We start from the raw sequence: 23,621 nt of genomic DNA on the forward strand, positions 1-23,621 counted from the left end.
AACTTTAATTTTTTTATATGAATCAAGTTGAGATTTAACGACTCCGATATCATTATTCAGTATTTTTATAAACTAAATAAGTGCCACAATAGGCAAATTTGCCCACAAGATGAATAAAGTGCCCTAATTATGAACAATTTTGTTCTATAGTTGAACCAATATAACTGATATCCTCCGGTATAAGAATGTAACAAATAAATAATATACAACGGTCTTACAGTATTCAAAAGACAACTTTTCATAGAAACTAATGGTTTCAATTGCCTAAATAAAGCAATATTCATAAAAATAAAAAGAAGTAAAGTAATGACGTTCATCTTATAGATTACTTTCTACTTCCTAAAACATGAACTAATAAAACAGTTGGTAATGATTTGGGTAAGTGAACTGAATTTTTTAGTGTTATTTTTTAGGAATAAAAGTTAAAAGTTGAACTTAGTCATTATCTTCATTCATGTTTTGAACCAGTAGTAGATGAACCAACGAAAACAAATCTTAAAATAACCGTGTGAGATAAAAAAAAGTTACGTTCATCTTTTGGTTAAAAAATCTACTATCAGCAGATGATTAATTTCAGACATGAACATTTTATCTATCATTTGCAGAGATTTAATAACGGCGTTTGAAGAAACTAGGTCTTGCCTAACAGTTCAACACCGTTAATCTATTGGTTTATACGACTTGAATATCAAATTTCTCATATTTTAATTAATTGAAACATTTACCATTAAACTTTTTATATTGTTAGTTTTCGTTATTTACTATTTTCTTCAATTAATTAAAATATGAGAAATTTGATATATTGCACACCTCAATGCAAAAACAATACAAATAATTAAAATAGAATTTAAATAGAAAATAATGCACATCAAGAATAGGTTCTGGACCCGGGTACGTCCTTAAACTACGTCCATAAGAGAGGTATGGGCATTGTGAATGTCATCTCGCTTTGTGTGGTAGGGCACAGCCAGTGGATGTCATTCCAGATCTAGAACAGAGCCCAACTGGGGAAGTACCTCCACCTTACAGAAAACAGCAGCCAAATAACACTAGACCCTACTCATAGTGTTGTGTTCCTGCCGGTGAGTAAGGTTGCCAGAGCTCAACGAGGGGGGAGGGGGTTAGGGTCGGCAACGCGCATGTAACTCTTCTGGAGTTGCAGGCGTACATAGGCTACGGAGACTGCTTACCATCAGGCGGGTCGTATGCTTGTTTGCCACCGACGTAGTATAAAAAAAAAAGGTAAACAACAGGAATGTACTATTCTACTTCTTTGCTTGTATTGTATTTCACAATCAATGAACGCGGCCATAATATGACGTTTGTTACTTGTTTCAATTGTCAGCCAGTGACGCGCGCATTGCATTTTCGTACGCAGCAGTTATAAATACAGCGCGGAGCGCGGACGAGTTCGAGTTTGAGCCGTATGACTTCGCATATTTTTACCATCCAGTGTTTCGGTTTACTTAATTAACAACACACGTGCCCAGCAATCCGGTTAGTTCACTATTTTAACATAACTTGAGGCATAAATTGTGTTGCTTAGCCACAAAATTAAATCTTAAAAAGTTTACCTTGTATCTCGTAGAATGAACATAGTTTTGAGCACTTATTTCACAGCACGTTATTTTTTGAATTTGTAACAACAATTCAAATATTGAACCTTTAACTTTCAGTTGGCATTAATAAAATGAAGTTCGCGTTGTTTATACACTTGGCGCTGTGTGTGCTGAACTTCTGCGTTAACGGCAAATGGACTGCACGGGAAGCTGCAAATGAGATTCCTACTCGTAGGCCATATGAATATGGTTCTGATCCACCCCCACATACTGAGCTTATTGCTATGGCCAGATATACGCTTCATAATGCAGGTATAATTTACACTATTCCTCTAGAATGTACCATAGAAACTTTGTATGCAAAACTATGTGACCATTTTATTTTACGTCTGTTGTATCATTATCCCATTTATGTTTTCACATTTGATTTCTTACAATTGACATTGCCAAAATATATTGAAATGATATACTTCTTGGAGGATGTATATTCATTAAGTATGATAATGAGCAACTAAATTATGTAAACCAATTCGTTTTCAGATTGGGCCTCTATCGCAACTGTATCTGTGTTGCCTGCCATTGAAGGATTCCCATTCTCGAATGTGAAATCCATTGCTGATGGATACATTAAAAATTCAACAGGCATTCCATATTTCTACATGTCACCGTTAGATTTTACGGCTAAGGATTTATCGGTAAACTATATTTTTAATATTTTTATTTGTGTTCTATTGTATTCTAGCATTTCACGGTCTTAATACTAGTACAAATTATGTCCAATGAAATTTAAACCATTATTAAATGGAACAAAGTTCCTTTTGTTTTATTTAGTTCGATTTTAAAACAAAGTATATTAAAATCTATTTTCAAATACCATTGTTTCTATTTTCTAATTTGACTGCAAATTATTCTTGTATGGTGGGTCGCTAGAGGTTAACAGACTTCCAAAAATTAAACCTTAGTATTTTATAATTAATTGTTAAAGTTAATTTATATAGGTGTCCCCTAGACCATGGAGCACTCTTAGATTAGCCTATATGCTATTGATAGACTAGATGAGGGCATGTAAGTTTACCAAGTTTTTTGTAGTTATACAGTTATTTATAAATTGAAGTTTCTGAATTACTTTTCCTTATGACCTTGTTCTGCATTTGTTCCCTAATTAACCATGTGCCAGGTTTTTTTTCAGATAATCATTATTAGTTAGTTTTTCCTTAGTAACATTTCCAGTGGATATTACTACCAACCAGAATAAGAATAATTTGAAATCTTTTATTTCTGGAACTAATAAAAATTATTGAACTTGATTTGGGCAGTTTTAGGTTTAATATATATGTGTTGATTTTTTTTTTATAGAAAAACAACCGTGCTACAGTACTTGTGAGCTTAGAGGAGACAAGATACTGTGAGAGCCAGCAGTGGGACCCTGAAGATCCTCGCTGCACCAGACTGATGCTCTCGGGTATCATGAAGAAGGTATGCATGTTTATTGGAGTATAAGCATACACAATCAGAATTTTCATACAACACATACTTAAAAGAAAATACACATATCAAGGTTAGCCAACTAATTCGGTTAACTCCGACTTAGTTGGCTAACTCTGGAATGCACAAGTGGCCCTTAACCGTTTTACAGGCCACACCAAAAGGTTTATAAAAAAAAAAACAAATATATTACAAATAGTTACATTTTTGCAGTAGTTCAATGTGATTTGAACCATACATCGAAATGCTAAGGTTGAAAATGTCGATATATGGTCGATAAATTTTACTATGCCTGGAAAAGGGTTACCAGGGTGCGTAGATAATATACTAATCGTTAACGCTCCGTAGCGAACGAAACGCAACTATCTCTGTCCCACTAATATGATATGGAAGAGTGATAGAGAGAGGTAACTACGCTACGCCACGGAGCGTGAACGATTGGCATCTTGTCTACACACCCAGGGTAGTAAATTAAGTAAATTGTGTGCATTGAACAAAATTAAGTAAATCGTGATAACGTTTCTTAGACAGTAATCGCGTTATTCCTAATCATACCCCGGACAGATGGGGGCAATTTAGGTTCGACAATAGAGCAAAGGCAAATGAAAGTTGAAAATGTAGCAAATTAAATAATATAATATAAATAAATAATAATAAGTTAAATAAAGTGGACCCAAGGACTCTCAGCTCTGGCTTGCCTTAATTGGCCGTCCAGAGGGGATTCGTTAGAGCTGTATGCTCCAGGGGGTGAAGTGTTAAACGGCATAACACCGCCAGTAACTTCGGAGAAAGCGCAGCACACCTCTCGACAAACCTGAGCCACTCACGCTGGTGTTCCGCCTGGCCGTCTACGATGGCGCATCAGGTGCCCATCTAGTGAGTGGCGAGACACTGCCTGCCTTAATAACACTGTACATCACAATGTTATGGCAAGTGTCCGGAACTCTTAGCAATAGCCCTGTCTTTGACGGCCGGTTTGGCCTAGTGGGTAGTGACCCTGCCTACGAAGCTGATGGTCCCGGGTTCAAATCCTGGTAAGGGCATTTATTCGTGTGATGAGCATGGATATTTGTTCCTGAGTCATGGGTGTTTTCTATGTATTTAAATATTTGTAATATTTATTTATATATATCGTTGTCTAAGCACCCTCAACACAAGCCTTATTGAGCTTACTGTGGGACTTAGTCAATTTGTGTAATAATGTCCTATAATAATAATATTTACTTATTACACTGAAAAAAATAAATAGCCGAACTGGTTTTGTAACTTTACTAAATAACTAAACTACGGTTATTAGAAAATAAACTTTGCATAAATTTACAAAACTTATTTTGTAGTGTATAATAAATACCTGAACACTGATAGCCAAACACGGTTTTGTAACATATAACACATAGTTCGCAAGTCCCAATTTTTGTGTAAACAGTAACCAAAATGTTTGTTACAGTTATGCAAACATTTCTTTCAGTGTATATTCCACCCAAATTTAAACCATAGACCAGTACTCTTTTAATTTTTCTATAATAGCTCCCAATGCCTGTTGCAACCGGTTTACGGGTATCTATTTATGTATGTACCTACCCGTGAATGGGTTCCAGCTGGCGTTCTAGCTCTCCAAACGGCCTGTACCTGTTGGATATATATCCCCACGCACGCCTTACAAATGACCGGGCTTGAAAGCACGAGCGTTTGTTATGGAGTTAAATAATAATGCAGACATATCTGCTTGATTTTCAACTTTAATTTGCCTTTGCACTATTGTCAAACCAAAATTTCCCCCGTCTGTCCAGAGTCCAGGGTATGTTCATAAACATGCTACAAGCGTCAATTAGCTATTAATCGTTTTGTGTTATCTGCCATTTTGACTGTAACTGTAAGAAAGAGAGAAATCAAATTAACAAATTAAAACTTGTAATCTTTTATGAAAAAGGGGGTTAGTATATCTATACCTCTCTACATACCTACATAAGTACTATCAGTCCGCTCTAGTAGGTACTTGTTGGTTAATAGAAGACTGTCTCATCGCAATATTATCGGCAGGTCAAGGAGGGCACCCCCGAGTACACTTTCGCGAAAGGCGCGTTGTTTGAGCGGCATCCGGCTATGGCTAACTTCCCCTCTGGTATGTATTATTATAAGAGTAACCACTTATTTTTGTGGCTTCAACTAAGACAGTGGTGGGAAAACTTTTTTCATGGCGGGCCAGAAATCTTAAGACATTTTATAGGAGGGCCAGAATTGCAGCAAAAAGTATTACTATTATTTTGCGGGTTATATACAAATTATTTTGAAGGACCTGCGGCGGGCTGGATAAAATTTTACCTCGGGCCGCAGCTGGCCCGCGGGCCGTACTTTGCCTACCCCTGGACTAAAATACTGCGTTCGTGGATGAATTAAAAAAATAGACATGATTAAGGACGTCCACAATTTTTTTTCATACCACAGTAAAAAAAGTGATCTAATAAATGAAGGTATATTTATTATTGAGTCACTTTTGTTATTTATTTTCGTCTAGACTACATCCAGTGCCGGATTAACCATTAAGCAAAATAAGCACTTGCTTAGGGCACCACGTCTAGGGGGGCACCAAAATCGTAGGAAAAAAACGCGCAGGCTGCATCAGCATCGCAGTCGTAGTACTTATGTACACGAAACTTTTTGTCGACTTTGACGTGTGCAAGTACCCATCTAATAACGGGGTCGTAATAGAGTGAGGACACGTAAGCATATCTCCAACCCTTCGCGGAGGCCCTCAAAGCTCATAGCCAAAATATCTTACCGTCGGGCTTGTGGCCAACCGATTTTCTCGACGTAGATTACCGATTTTGTAGCGAATTTTGCTCTCTTGCACGCCAGATGTGTCGGCCTGGCCGAGTTGCTGCAGAACCACGATCATGCGACTTATTAAGTTTCGGTTTCCACTTAAGCCAAAGGCCGAGCAGTAGGAGAACCGTGATTACATAGGTTCGATTTCAAGCCACTCTATTGCAATTCGGCGTTAGGTCTTATGCGACGCTAGGCCTTCTACTTTGTGCAAACTGCCTTACTTTCACTTAACATGGATCCAAATCTAAGCTGTCCTCTCTCGAAGCTGGGCCTTCTGCCTTGCTCACACCTCGCCATCAGTTGTAGGGTAACAGCACCAGTGGCCAGCCAGGGACCAGTAGTCAGCCTTTTAAGTCGTTTATTGATCATAAATATCTGGTATATTCGATTAAACAAATCGCGTGTAGTCAAATAGGAGCACTGATTCCTTATTCGTTAACAAGTAACGCGACAGGTGCGGTGAGGTGTCGGGGAGAGGAAATATACTCGTTCATAAAGGTGATGTTTTTTGACGAGAGCTGGAGTGTCATGTCCGCCATATTTTTTACTGCACGTGGTGTTCTTTTAACGCGTGAGAAAAAATATGTTTTAATATAAAAAGTTACTGTTTTTTGTTAATGATGGATTTATTGGTTAGTTTATCTATTAAATTACGTTATATTTAAATAGAAATATCAATATTTAACTTATAAATTGAGGAGATTGACCACTGGATACTACTTTTTTACAAAAAATCCAGTGCCCAGCCTCCCGCGGCTGACTTTCGGGTTATTAGTTATTTTTTTTATTTTCGATCCAATACGACCGTTAGGACCGTTACATTTACATTTTCAAATTTTGTTAGGCATGTCTCAGTCAATTTAAAGTAAAACCCAGTAGTCAGCCGCATTTGAAATAACGTTTTAATGCGGCTGACCACTGGGTTTCACGGATCCAGTACTCAGCCATTATCTTCCTCGGTACGTCGCTGCCAAATATTATGAACTTTAACTCATTTAAATAAGGTTCAAAAGTGTGTACATACTTTTGTTGAGAAATATTCCAATATCTAACGGACCCCTGCACGGGTTTCACCAGCATTTAAACCAATTTTAAAAATAATGAATTCTATTAAATAAACAGATTCATTAATAAAAAATAAGAAGATAACTAGAGTGTTTATTAGTTTGCAAGAATAATTTTAAGCACCTATGGCCTACAGATTTCGTGGCATGAGAATTGTACTTATAAGAGTATAGGTTCCTAGACCTACCTATACTCTAGCTTCCTACCTAGGAATGATAAATATTATAATATCGTTAACTTTAATACAAATAATAGTGTTTTTTATTTCATTGTTATTAATAGTTTATAAAGGCTGAGTACTGGGTACACGAAGGCTGCTTACTGGATTTTAGAGGCAGACTACTGGAGAAAAGTGCCATTTTTTGTTTAATCTTAATTATAGATATTATAAAGAGGATTGTTATTTTTTGACATACTTTATTTTAAAACTATAATAAACACTTGATCTAACCATGTTATGCGTTTATTTATCCGACTAATCCTGTAGAAACGTCGAGAGTACAAACTTTAAAAATGCGTTATAAGGCTGACTACTGGTGCCTTTACCCTATTGTATGATAACCCACCGCGATCGGACGCTCCGGACGTTCAGCCATTCATACCTCGCCAGTGGTCAAATTCAAATGCTTTCTTCCAGCTCGACCTTTGGCCTCATCCATGCCTCATCCGTAAGCGCCGATCGAACGCTCCGAGCGTTCAGCCTTATGAAAAGCTCAGCCTTAGACTTTGCCTTTAAAAACACTGATTTAAACTTTTACGATTTAGGCCAATCAAATTAGATCCAAAAATAGCGTTTTGAGGAATTAATTCCCAGCAAGCTGGAAAATGTTTTAATACTTTCATTTCATTCTAAATGCGTGTAATCCAAGTTTGCTCCATCCCAGGGGGTATGCATACATTTTGGGATCCTTAGGAGATATTTTTTTCCTTTCGAAATCACTTGATTTTGAAGGACATACGACAGTTCGTGGATTAGACACTGCATGGTAAGAAGGCGTTTTTGGATTTTTAACATGATTTTACCAAAAATAAAAAATGTCGACCTTTTTATACAATTTAGACTAGGAATACATACTCGTATTAGGGTACCTTCAATAAATCAATATGTTTTATTGCAAGAACATAATTAAATTACATTTCGGATCCTCAGATATCAGTTTTAATCATAATTAGAACAAATTTTGCGCCGGACGTACCGTTTTCGATTTTCAAGCAAAAAAAAACTGAAAAAGAGGAAACATTTATGCACACCTCCTGGAATGGAGCAAACTCGGATTACACGCATTTTTAGGACCAAATTCGAAAAAATCTAATTTTATTGGCCTAATTGTGATACATTATTATTTAAGAAAACGGGGCTTAATCGCGTTTGATTTAGTTCTAAAATTACCTCCAACGTCAAGATAATGATGTCGACTTTACCCAGTCTTCTCCGAGACTATGGGGAAAACGCCGTTTTTGAAACGTCGGGTCAGTGGTAATTTTAAAACTTACCCTATTAAGTCCCGTTTTCGTTAACAATAATTTGCTATTTAAGACACTTGCGGCCATTGGTTCGTGTTCTGACAAGAACCAATGGCCAATGGCCAAGCCTCTACTGAAGCTCTGCCTTTGCTCTCACATGAATGAGCTTCGCAGGAAAGCTCTAGAGGTTGCAAAACCCTGTGCGGAGTACGGCCTATGCCTTTTATGTCTTCTCACACTTGGACATTGGTTGGCTCACTTCCGGCCTTATGCGAAGCACGATCTTCAATTTGCTAACACTTGACCTTACATATACTGTTGGAACATTACTGCTGCAGTACTGTCAATTTCCGTGATAAAATGATGTGTTGGATTGAAAATTCTATTCTCAGCAGTAATGCGGCAATAAACGTCACTCAATTTACCAAGAAAATTCAATGTTATCTTGATGAGGGGGCACCATGGTCTAGAAATGCTTAGGGCATCAAAATGTCTTAATCCGGCACTGACTACATCGTCCGTCCAGTGGCGCCCTCGTTAGTGGAATTGGAATTGTATTTTCTAATAAACCAATCAATTTCTGCCTCTGTGCCTCTTAGGCAATAACTATGCAAGAGAATTTTGAAATTGTATTGGACTTCTAAATTAGTATTTTACGGCATGTGTGGGAATAAGCCAAATTAAAAAAAAAGCGACAATTGCAAGACGGACAACAAAACAATTGCAAAACATTATAAACAGACGTTTTAGGTATATTCTATTCCCAACAACAAACACTTCAATTTCGTACGAGTAAATTTATGCGATCATACAGTGTTTGCTTCGCAATACGTAAGTCACCTTCAAAAGTCTATTGACCGCACACCGAATATTGTTGAATTATCTTGTTTGTCCACTCAGAAAATGTCCACAGAGAAATCAGTTTTATTTATTATGATTATGACGAGACGAGGGATTACGGAAGAAAATACCAAGTTATACAAATCCATTTCTTGATTTCATAATTGGCTCTCAATAAGTTAATTGCCATAAAATGTGCCTACATTGCTCCATAATTCGGGATTTAATTTGAAAGTGAACATATTCGTGTTAAGTACCTTTAAATTATCTGTTACAGATCACGATTGGTTCGTTGCGAAGCTGAAGATTGCACAAATAGCAATGGTAGACTACTTTGGAGGTGCCAAGTATATTCCTGTTAAGGACTACCTCGCGTACAACTACACACAAATCTCTAATACACCAAGAAGTCAAATCCTCTATCTCCAAAGTTAGAATTTAATAAAATTAATCTACAGATACGTAGTATTCTAAATATTTTAATGTAACAAAATGTGATATTATGGAAATGAACCTATAAGGTTATTTTTATAAGGAATTTGAAATAAAAAAAGTATTTTTACCAATTGTTTATTTTATTTAAATAAGATTAAACATACAATTGGAATGACATAGTTGTAAATAACGAAATAAAAGCACCATTTGGCATTCACCCGTGTTGGGCAATAAGCCAAGTTTCATTAATTACCTAAGTACTTATATTTATATAACAAGCTATTACTCCTATCTCACCGACCAAATTGCTTTCATAATTACATGGGTTAATCTGATTGTTTTCCTATTAATCGATGTTAGACATCGTTTTATAATCGAGTAAAAATAACACCAAAGAGCAATGAAAATAATAATTGAGTTAAATCCGAAATATACCTTATTATAATTATTATGCTTTAACTTGAGTTTAGGTAACAATAAAGAACAAGTTTGTAAGTTATAAAATTCTTCAAATCTAAAGCATTTTGCCTACTTAAAATCTAAAATAAAATCGTTAATACCAGGTACCAAAGCAATTTCAAATTTGAAATATATCTTCGCACAGTCATGCGATTTTTTTTTGGACATGATCATATAGTCAAAAGTCATTGTTTTAGCCTCTACAAACAATAATCTCACTCATTCATTCAATTTAATTATAATAGTTTTATTTTATAAACTTGTCTAAAAATTAATCTAATTCAATTATGATTTTACTGCGGATTTGTATCTATAATTTATCGATTACCTCTAAATTCATGTATGATTGCTCAAAAATTGGTATAAGTCGGTAATTTTTGTGTGCGTCAGGCATAAGGTGTATTCGGATAATTCCGACTACTTCAAAATGTCGGCTAATTCCTAAAATCACCCATAATTCCATAGTATCCATTTTTGGAATTACCGACAATCAAAACTTTTCGGAATTACCTGAATACACAACATAGTAAAATCTCGAGAATAAGGAATATTCATAATTTTATATTTTTGGAACATTTTATATATTATCAATTCCTTAGCAATTCTAAAAAAGCTAATGCCTCGGCGGCATGGGTATTCCTCGCTTCGCATAATTCTAACTCGTCTCACAGTTTAATAAGCTTTAAAATAGTTTCTCGACATCAACAATGCATCGAAACGAGATTCTCCAAGTGAAATTTAAAAGTCAAACATCATCGTATCATTATTATCATCAATGTATTAATTCATGAGCCATTAGCTTTTTTTAAGACGACGATATACTACACATGATAAAATAGGTATATGAAGCTTCTGTAATAGGTTCGTATGTGACGCGGCTTCGTGTCGTACGAAACGAAATGCGTCTAGCTTTAGGTAGTCTGAAAATATCGACACGAAAAAAGTGCCAAAAATATGTATACACTACCTAGCTTAATATATATGGCCAATAGTCTTGTCGTGTATACATATTTTTGGCACTTTTTTCATATCGATATTTTCACTTGTGACCGTATATCACGTCAATATCTGCATAATAGGCATATTATGTTCTACTTACGTTCCGCGAGAGTTTTAAATAGTTAACACTGGTATGATTAAAAGAATGATTGTATTTGATAGAAATAGACTGATGTTACGTTAAGTAATATCTTTTGACCCTTTGAAGGTTACAGTGTAAATAAAATATTATTACATTTTAATGAAGTTTACTATTGCGTGTCATATAAAATCGACGTGGCAGTCAAAAGGTTAAGACACATTCCCCAAGCTTACATTAACATAATCGAAAACCTCGGAAGTACCTTAAGAACCGTCTGCTTAACCCTTTGTCCGCCAGACGTCAACTGACGCACGCGTCTGCAGCCCAATATCAACTTTCGTGCATTACGACAAGGTTCACGATGACGCATCGCGCACGATACGCGTGGCGTTCTAAAGGTCACTGGCAGGGCTATAGTCTGGAGTTCCTCTAAAGCGATGTTTTTTCTACACAAGCTTACAGCAACTGCACCTTGCCATTGCAGTGCACACACGAGGCAATAGGTCTTGGAGTGCTGCTGCTGCTGTTGTACGCGTGGTGCACTAAGGCGTTCACAGGTTCTTCGCTCACCTTCTTTACTTCTAAAGGCATGGCCATTATCTAAAACAAAGTGTAGGTAAGTATATCTGTCACTATAGGAAGATTGTGAACCCATCGGCCCATAAGACTAACTTGCACACAGAAGTGGAAGGTGGTTCGCCGTACGTCTGTTAAAGACGCAGCTATATGAGTGAAAACGAGAAAGAGATATGCCGACCGGACTAAGGTCGCGGTTCGATATGCCCGTCCATTAGCACTATTGGGTAGGTAGGTACTAGGTACTATTCAGGAGTAAGTTCAAAAAGGACCTGTTTACACATTGATCCGTTTAAGGTCGCGGACTGGATGCACGAGGTGGGTTCGGTATTGGACGACAGCGCCGCGCCTCCCGCTCGCCGCGTGCGCCCATTCTGCGGCCTTATAAGTAGTCAATTTTTCTTCTAATGTGCTAATGTGTTTTGTTTCACAAAACAAATTACAATATAATAAATAATAACTCACATTCTCAGCATGTTTCTCGCCATCCGTCTCAGTCGGTAAATTATCAAGATAGCTGATGTCCGGCTTCTCATTAGAACTGCTGACATTCTCTGATAATTTCAAATTTACCAGCGCTAAGTCAATTATATTTGAAGAGTGTGGTATTGTAGTGTTCAAGTTTAGGTTCCCAATCGGTTGGTTGTATACTTTATTGTTGCCCACGTATTCTGAAATGGCGATGTTCTCGAGCCACTTCTCGTGGAGGCTGTAGAGGTTTTTATAGGTGCATAACATCATGTCTCTAGTCCTGCACCTCTCGTCCAGCAATTGCTTTATTGCTTGTTGTAAATTGACGGTTTTTTCGTTAAGAACTTTCTTCCAGTTTGCTAGCTCTTCCACCATCAGGCTGAAAGAAATATAAGTATAATAATAATATAATAATAATAATAAAGACGTTTATTCAAAAAGTTTAAACATAAGTACATAATAAAAGTACACAATAATGCTTAGAAACTAATTGAAAGGGAAAGTGGCTCAGCTAATGTCTGCGCCAAAAGGCCTCGGGGCACAGCGGCCCTAAGGACTTCCAGCAACGGACGCTGTTATTCTGCCACCGCCGTATTTGTACATCTAGCTAAGGACAGCAGAAACATTAACACTATTACATTTAAGACAGGATAGCAAAACCGAACAATACGCAGTGAATACAAAAAAAAAAAAAGATAACTAAATTTAAATATCTATAGAGCAGGTCATTCAACCAAAAGTGTATGTTACTTCCTTTTGGAGGTCCAGTAAATATGCCTTGCAACGCAGTTTGAAAACCGCCAGGGACTTACTGTTAACTACGGGTGGCGGCAAATTGTTCCAGCATTTAGACGCAGCATAGCGAAAACTGCCTCTAAATGACTGAAGCCGAAATAGTGGAAGGGAGATACGCTCTTGTTGCTCACGCAAACCTTTCAACTTTCGGTTAGGCTTCCATTCAAGTTTACGCGCGAGATATGGTGGAATGCCAGATTGTTTAAGCGTAAATACCATAGCCGCAAGCTTTAATATTCGTCTATTTGACATATTCAGCTTACCAGCTTTATTGAGGTAAGGGCTAATATGTGAGCGACGAGGGATATCTTGACAGAAACGCATGCATGAATTTTGCACACGTTAAATCACTCGTTCTGTTCTTTTTCTTATGCAAGGCCCATATACAACGTCTCCATAATCCAGTTGGGATAAAACTAGTGCATCTGACAAGCGTTCGCGAACATTTTGTGTTAGGTAGGGTCTAAGCTTATATAATGATTTTAGTGCACCATAACATTTTGGTATTTTGGAATTTATATGAGCTTCAAATCGAAGCGACTCCTCCATTACGATGCCTAAATTTTTAACCTGACTTTCTTCTGATATAGGCAGCCCTGATATTCGCAAATCCATTTCAAAGCCACGTACTTTAGCAATCTGTTTTTTCGTTCCTAAAATAATGAAGACAGATTTTTTAGGGTTAATGATGAGACCATTGTCATTGGACCAACCTGCTACAGCTTCTAAATCGGTATTAATTTGCGATATTGCAAGTGTCACGTCAGTTTCTGTGGGGCGTATATGCTTCATTAGCTGGGTGTCATCCGCATACATGTGGTACGAACAATTTTTGATGACCTCGAGAAGACTCGAAGTGTACAGACTATATAAAGTCGGACCCAATATTGACCCTTGGATTACTCCTCTGTTAAGCATTCGGGGTGATGAGCGAGCAATTTTACCTTCGTCGTTTGGGCATTCAACAATTTGGTTTCTGTCTGAGAAATAGGAACAGAACCATTGACAAAGTGACTCAGAAAATCCGTAGATCTTCATTCTGTTAAGTAGCACGGTAATCAATATACTATCAAATGCGCGGCTAAAGTCTAACAAGACAAGAATTGTCGCAAGTCCATCGTTAGAAGCCTTAAGTGTCTCATCCACCAAATGCGCAATAGCTGTTGTAGTGCTATGATGTTTGCGAAATCCAGATTGAGCTTCTGGCAATATTTTGTTTTTCTCCAAGTGCGTTCGTACCTGCTCGTTCACCACTTTCTCTTGGATTTTGGAGAGAACTGATAAAATGCTAATCGGGCGAAGGTCACCGAAGGTTTGTGGAGATGTCGTTTTTGGAATCGGTTTGACAATAGAGGTTTTCCAGGCCACCGGGAATCTACCAGATAACATTGAGGTATTTATGATGGCGGTAATAGCATCAAGTGAGTACGGTAAAGTTAGTTTAATCATTATTATAGAAACACCGTCGCTGCCTACAGCCCTTGAGCTGATGGAATTGATTATACAATTAACTTTATCTACAGACACGCTTTGCAAATACAATGTTTCTATCTGTGTGTTGCCGCTCGTAGAATGTGTTATAGAGTCATTTGAATTTAGCTGCAGTGCTGGAGGTACGGAGTCTATGAAAAAGTTGTTCACCAGGTCCGGTGCACGCAAATGATGAGGTATTTCGTCTTTCGTTTGTCTACCTAAAATGTTGTTTACCTCATTCCACATTTGTTTAGGGTTGTGAATATTCAAATTTACTTTTTTTGTCATGTATGCTGTTTTTTCTCTTCGCCTTGCCGTAGTCACCAGATTGCGAAGTGATTGGTAAATTTTCTTTTTTCCGGGCAGTTTGTTTTCCTAGCTTTCTGTTCTGCCTTGTTCCGCTCCTTCATCATAATTCTTATTACATCAGTAATCCAGGGTGAGGGCGGATCTTTGAACGTTCTTGTAGTTACCGGCGCAAAGTGGTCAAATAAGCCCAGAATAAGTGTATTAAACCGATTTACCATCAAGTCTACGTCCCGGGTTGCGCTAACCCATTCCCACGGCGTTACGGAAGCGGCCCAGCTATAAGTTTCGGGATCAAAATGATTAATAGGTCGGTATGTAATCGTTCTAGGCTGAGGCTTCGGAGTCAGAAGGGGAAACTGGGCATAGATGAACCCGTGATCACTCAAATCCTTGTTATGCGTGACAGTCACCGTAGTCGTTTTAAAATCAGGTCGGCAACAGATGATGTCGATCAAAGTTTTGCTGTTATCCGTAACACGCGTTGGTTCCGAAACGATTTGTGTCAATTCGTATTTATGCAGCAGGTTTGTAAAACTTAACTGATTCGCACCAGTCGGTATTAGCATATCCAAATTCACATCACCGGTAATTATAATATGATCATAACAAGGTACAAGGATGGCAAGAATATCATCAAGTAAATTTAGGAACGAATGAAAGTTGCCATTAGGTGGTCTATACAAAACACCTACAGCCAGCTTGTGTTTGTGCAACTGAACCCCGACCCACATCTGCTCCAATTCAGATGGTGGCAAATCTAAGACCCGTGATTTTAAATTAGACCTCAGATACATGCCAACATAGAGTATAGTTAGCGAGTTCTGAAGTAGTGATATTTAAGGAAAGGATGCCCAGCAACATGGTGAAATATTTAAGAGACCTGCTGGCATTGATATAAGAACATTGACATGGCGAACATTAATTATTACGATTGCATACATACCTGCTAGCAAGAAATTTGCTTCTCCACACTTCACATTGACCTGCTAACCATTCCGTTTGCTCCTGTAAGCAAAGTTTAAAAGTAAATAACATAAACATATCTCATAAAACATAATTATTTATAAGTTTGGAAGCATTGGGCCTACAGTTCCAATAAGAGACCACAGACAGGATGCATCTGGGTTATAGTCGCACAACCCACCGCACCCCGGCATTGGCACCGTGACTCAATCGAAATGTTAAAATTAGACTTGAATGATGCATAGAATCTCTTTATTGGCACACCTCAGTAAAAGATACAGCTTAAAGAAAAAAAAAATGATTAGAGGCAGACAACTTCTGATTGATCTGATGATCTGTTTTGGATGACAGCGGCGGCGGTTGCCGCTCCTTGCTCATAGTCTTACCAATAGGGTTATGCAGAGAGTGAGAGATAAAAAATCATAGTATAGTCTGAATTTAATATTAGTGGTGCATAAAATACTCACTTGATGGGTTGACAAGTGCTGAGCAGAGTTCAGCAAGGCATCGGCCAAATGCTTCTTGTCCTCATTGAGAGACTGCACTTGGATCTCTAAATCTTCACCCATGGATGCCACAAGCATTGTTTTTAATTCTTTGTTCACCTGTAACAACTCAAACATTTTTGATTATACTTGATAAGACAATGGCACTTACAATAAGATTAATGTTATAATTACATAGGAAACCAAGAACAAACACCATTGATTCCACCAACAAGAAGTACAAGGAGAGAGGAAATTTTCAAAGGTTGGTTAATACTGGTTAATATAACAATATCCAAGTAATGTAAAATAAAATAAGAAATGACAATCCCGAGAAAGTAAGATATAAAAATATAATAAAAAATTACCTGAACTTGCTGTTTCAACTGATCCTTTAAAGACTCATTCTCTTCCATTAGTTTGTCAATAGTAGCCTGCAGTTCAGCTTTCTCAGGGTTATGTTTGTCAGGATCCACTGTAACAGGATCCAGTGAACTAGAGGATGTTAACTTTGGTCTCGGCTTAAACTCATTTAATTTTGTGTCCATTTGTGACATCTGGGATATAAGGACATTGATGTCCATATTATTCTTAGATTTCTTAGACTTGGAAACTGTTTGAGGCACTATTGGCTTCACAGCTGCTGGGTAAGGCTCATAAGGAACAAATTTGGGGCTTTTGGAGTTAAGTTGTGGCCTTTTCTTTTCTGCTCTAACAACACTGGTAGGGTAAACCTGGATGAGGCGGCCTGGGAGAAGGGTCTCTTTGCTTCCAGTTCGAATGGTAGGCTTTCCAGTAACTTTTCGCACAGTCTCTGTGGCAATTTCATCTGATTCCATGCCATCGCCTGCAGTCCGTGTTTTACTCATTATTTCTGTAAATGTTGTGTAAAATGTAACAGAATAGTTATTTTAGTATAGATTTGAATAGTTATCAAGGTCAAAACATGTTTTTAAATAGTAAGTAAAAGGAAACAATTTTCAGCAATTTGAATTTTTTCTGCTTATTTCTTAGACAGATAACCTACTACATAGGCAATCAATATACAACCAATCAAGATCAAGACTGTATTATATTCTATGGAAGCCAAACATAATAGCTTCTCTATTATCTCTATAGCCACTTCCAGTAGCAATCACAGTGCTTGATTGAAGATAACATATCAATGTCACAGAATTTAATTAGGAATGCTAAATTTCAGCTCAATCAGAAAGGAGGAATTTAGATGAAATTTATTAAAAGCTTGATAAAATAGGTATACTTAATTTATCATCATTATACATGTCCCACTGCTGGGCCTGTGCACCCTCTTTCAAGTGTTTGGGCTACAGACCAATATCAAAAACCAGGAAAATACTCGAAACACATAATGGTTTACTTACTAGGATGGAAAGGAGTTAATTCGTCCATGGAAATAAGAAACAGTGACAGTAGAAAAGATACGTAAATTAAATTTTTAACACTTGGCTTACTTAATGGCTGTAAAACAAAGTAGTTTCTTTTCTGTGGTAGACGAAAAAAATATGATGATTCTACTACTGAATTGAATTTAGTTATGATTAAACACCATAATCATATCCACTATTCCACTTCCACAACATCAAGATTATTACAAAGTTATTATTTACTAGCAAATGAAACAAATATCGTCCTAAAATACATAGTTTTTAAGGCTTTGTAAGAAAAAGTTGGAAGTTTACGTCTGTCACTTTCATTTCATGTCACACTGACACTCAATGCAACCAACTTAACATCGTATGCTGTTCAAGTCAACTGTTTGAACACTACTAAAAACTTAGTGATGAATACTGGAATGCGCGTTTTAAATGGTCTGGGCTATAACAGCGAAAATCGAAGTTCGTCAATTGCGAGCATTTTTCTGTCACTCTAATTACGTCTCAGTGAGAGTAAAAGAGAAAGATCCCCGCAATTTGCGGTCTCCGCGGTGAGCCCCCTAGAACCACAGTCGATCCCTTTAATGGGTTGTTTCCATCTACAAATCTTAGGGCAGAATAGTATCCCAATAAATTCTTATGGATTATAAGAACATGTGAAACTACCTTTAGTGGACCTCTAATGAGCATATTTTTGTAAATATTGAATTTAAAATATTTTTTAACACACGTCACGTGACCGCAGTCGAAACGACATTGAAGATTCTGATGACGTCACAACTCACGGTTTGACACTGGGCTATAACCGCGAAAATACTAATGCCCGCAATGACGAACTTCGATCGTCATTACGATTTTCGGTTTTTGCGGTAGGCCCCCCGTTGTCTGTTCCAAAGAGTGAAGTAAGTATATAGGTCTGTTCTCGCACAAAATTTAATACTCAAGCCGTAGCCATTTTGGTGGTGGGCAATTAATTGAAGCTTCGATATCAGGGGGCCTACCGGGAAAATCGAAATTCGCAAATTGCGGGGATCTTTCTCTTTTACTCTTACTAAGGCGTAATTAGAGTGACAGAGAAAAATGCCCGCAATTGGCGAACTTCGATTTTCGCGGTAAGCCTCCTGCACTAAAAATTAACATCATAGAAATGCTAATGGATAACAAATACTTTATGATATATAATAACTCATTATTACAGAAAACATATTTTATTAGCTGGTTAAAAACCCACACGCACGCATACACAGCTTGCCCACCACCTAAATGGCTACGGCTTGAGTATCAAATTCTGCACTGAGAATAGACAACGGGAGGCCTTGGTGTTACGTGTGTATGTACCTATATAATTACTTTACTCTTTGGTATGTACATAGTTATGTGTCAAACCGTAAACTGTGACGTCATACAATTTTCAAAGAGCGTTTTGGGCGCGAAAGCATGGGTCAAAATATATTTTGTTAATTTAACATATTTAAAGCCGTTTTTAGGGTAAAAGTTAAATTTTAGGGCAACGCTTGGTTAATATAGAACGTATTACAAGCGTTTCAATAAATTGGAAACAACCCTATTAGCCGTCAGAAAGAGAGATAAACAGTGATTTTATTTAATCTGCCTTTTTGCGTATACAAATATGGCCTTAATTTTTTTTTAGTGTAGACTAACGAAAAAAATAACGGTTTTGGTGGGCCACGATGTACAGCATCCGTGAAAGAGAAAGGCGTGAGCTTGAGCAAGCTTGGGGAACGCGGTATTTCCATCAGAGCCGCCGCGTATCTCTCTATTTGAGTGACACCCCTTCATATTTGAGTGATAGAGGAAAATAAATAACGAAATTTCGCTTTTCGCGGTAGGCCCTCTGATTCTTGACAGTCGTTTGTTTCTTCTGCATGGCTAGAGTCATTAATTTACAATGCATAGGTATTACAACTGTGATAGATAACTTAAGTTTTTCTGAAATGAATGGTAATAAAAACAAAATCCTTTTATTAAAAGCTTTACTGAAATAAATAAAATCCAACCATGTTGCAAAAACCTTCACTTAAGCTTTCAGAGTTGCATCTAACTCTCCACTGGCTTGTAGTTCCTTGATTATATCTAGCCCCCCAATCAGTTCACCTTTGACATAAAGTTGGGGATAAGTTGGCCAATCAGAGTACTCTTTTAGGCCTTGACGGACTTCCTCGTCAGTCAGAATATCAAAAGTGCCATATTGAACCCTGAAATGTAAACAACATAACATGATAAGATAACTTATTTGCTGATTTATTTCTGTTATCAGTGAACCAATTCGATCACTATTTAATAGTGATTGCAATTTTATCAAGCAACTTATCTACCAAACTCAAATACTGATTAATGGAAATATATATTGTAATCTTTATTGATAATGATAAAACAAGTTTGTCAGGCAGTGACATATTGACAATGCCTTGTCCGTTGTCAAGCCTTAGGATATGAGCCTTTTTCCTTGCAAGCTAAATTCTGGGCATATTTTGTAAAAAAAATTTCAAAGACTGGTAGTGACCCTGCCTATGAAGTAGGAGGTCCTGGGTTTGAATCCCGGTAAGAGCATTTATTTGTTTGTTAATAGGCGGGTCCATACAGAGCGAGCATACGTTTGAGGCAATTTCCTCATGCATATGCTCACTCTGTGTGGACCAGCCTTATCGTGAATATTTGTTCCTGAGTAATGGATGTTACCTATGTATGTATTTATTAACTTAAGTATATATATCATCATCTAGTACCCATAGTATACAATCTTTGCTTTGTTTGGGGCTAGGTCCATCTGTGTAAGATTGTGAAAAAAAAAATAGGACTGACTACATACCCTGTTCCATTCAGTATCTGAATCAAGGTCCTGCTGAATCCACATCTAGGAGTCTCCCTGTTGCCTTTCATGAACACCATCACATTATGTTTGTTGATAAGTGCCTTGAGCCTCTCTTCTAATGGCTGCTGTGGGGTTGATATAGCTGGTGCAGCCTTCCCAAGGCTGTGAGACTTTACCTTTGATGTAATTTGTGCAGCATCTGCACCATCCACTCTGTCCACTTGTGATCCATTTTTGAATAAAATTACAGTTGGTACTGAATCAACCTACAAATCAAATATAATTATGGCGCCAATTTTCAAAACTTTAATGGATTTGGAAATTACTCCACGCAAGATTTTATTATTACTTTTAGTGCCAAACACCCCATTTCCCATACAAAATTAACACACCTAGAAAGTAAACTTTAACATGATCATGAGATACATGAGTCTAGTATGAAACAAGAATTTGTATTTTCTATTGAATACCTTATAGTTCAATGAGATTTCAGATAGGTTCTCTGCATCACAAACACAGAATTTAGCTCCACTAGCTTGGATTTCTGGTAGTTTTGAAAGTTCCTTGAGCACCTCTGTGACCTGGCAACATTGGTCTGCCCATTCAGCCGAAAAATGAGCTACAGTTAATGTAGGAGATCTGCAAATTAAAAAAAGATTGTTCAATGCATTTCTAAGCAAGAGCATTGACCGAGAGCAAAGAATATATATAATTATACTCGTCCAGTATGTTTTTAAACGGAAAACAATGAAGTTCTGCAGATGCTGTATTATGATTATTCATACAATTACATGTTTACATAATAGTTTAGCATGGTTTTTGAGCTTGACCTCCAAGAGTTATCATAAAAACGTCATTTGACACAATAGAGGCTTCTTACGCAAAAATTAATGCAATACATACAATGTAGTTACTTTAATAAATCTTAAGGAAATGTTTCGTTTCTAGAAAATAACCTAACCTAGCGTCAAAGGTCACGATAAATATAATTTATTTGTCGAGTGATCACGCATAAATAACCTTTCTCAGGAGTTGTATTTCATAATTATTCCACTAACCTTATCAAATTCTGGAAGTTTTCCGCGGAATCAACATTTGGAACAGACATTTTTATATTAGGTTACTTCTATAAGACCGGAGAACAAGCGCAGATCGATAAATATAAATTGCCGCCTTTAGCACTTTTGGAAGCTTGTGTATTCACTCAAAATAGAATAATTACATTCATGAAATAACTTCTAGTTCATTCGAATTTAATTTAAAGAATAACATCACAACCAAACAGAAAAGACTACGTGACGGTGACGGCCGACAAATCCGACAATTGTCAAAACCAAAGAGCATATAATCACTACGTTTTAAGAGATGGGACTCCCATACTAGCGTGTGGAATCAGTTTGTTTCGCAAATCATCACCAAAATGTACGACAAAGAACTGGCAAAGAACCATAGTACCAACATAAGCGATTTAAATAGTGTAGTACGCTACACGCTTGCGTTTCTTATCGATATCGATACAGTGGGGAGGGTTGAAACATAGACTCCTGTCTACAAATTTTGTATTCGAAATCAAGTTAGGATCGAGTCCGCATTTAAGTTGTTATATAGTGGACAATTTTATGAGTGGACTAATACGTGGTCGAGCTTAATGCGGACCCGATTTTTTTTACAACAGGTGTTGTAAAAAAAATCATTCGAAAGGGGCGTTTTCTTTCCCACTAGGAAGGATTAAAGTAACACTTTTTTTCCCTACTAGGAGGGATCAAAGTGACACTTTTCTGTTCTGCAACACGTTTGTTTTTCTTTTTGCATACTTTTTAGGTTAAATTAAATTTGTACCATAATCATTTCCTCATAGGTGATATGAAAAGCAGTATGTAAATTTATCACGTGATAGCAAAAATATTTCCACCCTAGTCCTCACTCTATCATTAAGCAAAATGTGAGACGCAATATACATTGGACAAAGAAATTGGATAGGTGGAATACCACCCTTTGGCGTTAACACTTGAATTACAATCGATAACACGTTACAATCAGAATGTAATTATAAAATCCTTCACAATTTTTTTAAAATTAATAGCTCTATTTTCAAAATGATCTGCAAACACATGTTTCAATAAATGTAACTTTTCTATGGGAAGATGAGGTCTTCGTTCCCAATAAATTTGACCCACTGCCTGCATCTGAAAACATACAGCCTTGGTTATCTACAGTTTATATTCCAAGTGTTTGCTAATGAGATGATCACTGAACTGATTATTTAACGCTAATATGCATCTATATATCATGTTTTTTTGGCATCCAATTATCAACAACCCTTTATCAATGCTCTAAATTTTTACGGATTTATATGTCTGTTAATCATGAGAACCGGTCTGACCTAGTGGGCAGTAACCCTGCCTATGAAACCGATGGTGCTAGGTTCAAATCCTGGTATGGGCATTTATTTGTGTGATGACCATGCGTATATGTTGCTGAGTCATGGGTGTTTTCTATAAATAATATCTATCTATTTATATGTATATATCGTTGTCTAAGTACCCATAACACATGCCTTATAGAACTTACTATGTGTCGTATAATGTTTTTTATTGATCATAAAAAGAAAGATTGATTTCCTTGCATTTCAGGTTATTATATTAAATAATTACTACATAAAAAAAAACATGTTAAATAATGACCATTAATGCATAAATGTTAGATAATTTTTCACTGAAAATCTTTGACGAATTAATTTTGTGTCATATTGCATGCAAGTTCTCAAGAAATTTCACATATTTTATTTAATTACTTACACTGATATACACATAAACATACAATTATCGATAGTTTTAGTATCCCTAGTTCACAACTAAAAATAATATAATATATCAAATTTTCGTTGTGTTTAAAGCCTGCTGAACCAAAATAAGGTCAAAAGTATCTAAAGCAATACATACCGGTCTTTATCCAAGGGAAATTTCGCCATAAAACCCCTTTTTTCGTGATTTTCTCGAGTGGCTCGCTTGCCACATATTTCACACTTAGTAAACCGTTTTCTCGGTGGCATTGTAACAAACTCGCTCTTTACTCTGATCACGGTTCACTATTTTCGATATTTTCACT

General features: G+C 36.8%; 3 protein-coding genes across 4 annotated transcripts; 1 reads left to right on the forward strand and 2 right to left on the reverse strand.

Annotated features, from left to right (window-relative positions):
- Positions 1–1,330: 1,330 nt before the first annotated feature.
- LOC133515936 (protein CREG1) lies at positions 1,331–9,805 on the forward strand. Its single transcript, XM_061848585.1, has 6 exons — positions 1,331–1,497; positions 1,677–1,871; positions 2,100–2,254; positions 2,916–3,035; positions 5,085–5,166; positions 9,517–9,805. Exons 2-6 carry the CDS (start codon positions 1,691–1,693, stop codon positions 9,672–9,674), a joined length of 696 nt encoding a protein of 231 aa, XP_061704569.1. The 5' UTR covers positions 1,331–1,497; positions 1,677–1,690; the 3' UTR covers positions 9,675–9,805.
- LOC133515935 (golgin-45) lies at positions 9,796–17,950 on the reverse strand. 2 transcript variants are annotated; one of them, XM_061848584.1, is made up of 6 exons: positions 17,759–17,950; positions 16,655–17,160; positions 16,269–16,406; positions 15,782–15,843; positions 12,256–12,640; positions 9,796–11,814 (listed from the first exon to the last, which is right to left on the reverse strand). In XM_061848584.1, exons 2-6 carry the CDS (start codon positions 17,153–17,155, stop codon positions 11,671–11,673), a joined length of 1,230 nt encoding a protein of 409 aa, XP_061704568.1. In that variant the 5' UTR covers positions 17,156–17,160; positions 17,759–17,950; the 3' UTR covers positions 9,796–11,670. The 2 variants fall into 2 exon arrangements, with proteins under 2 accessions (XP_061704568.1, XP_061704567.1); XM_061848583.1 differs by having other exon boundaries at positions 17,669–17,948.
- Positions 17,951–19,660: 1,710 nt separating this feature from the next.
- On the reverse strand, positions 19,661–21,839 carry LOC133515937 (glutaredoxin-3). Its single transcript, XM_061848586.1, has 4 exons — positions 21,572–21,839; positions 20,984–21,152; positions 20,511–20,779; positions 19,661–19,896 (listed from the first exon to the last, which is right to left on the reverse strand). Exons 1-4 carry the CDS (start codon positions 21,619–21,621, stop codon positions 19,719–19,721), a joined length of 666 nt encoding a protein of 221 aa, XP_061704570.1. The 5' UTR covers positions 21,622–21,839; the 3' UTR covers positions 19,661–19,718.
- Between the last annotated feature and the right edge of the window lie 1,782 nt (positions 21,840–23,621).

Source organism: Cydia pomonella, chromosome 3, assembly GCF_033807575.1.
Source record: "Cydia pomonella isolate Wapato2018A chromosome 3, ilCydPomo1, whole genome shotgun sequence".
Taxonomy (NCBI): Eukaryota; Metazoa; Arthropoda; class Insecta; order Lepidoptera; family Tortricidae; genus Cydia; species Cydia pomonella.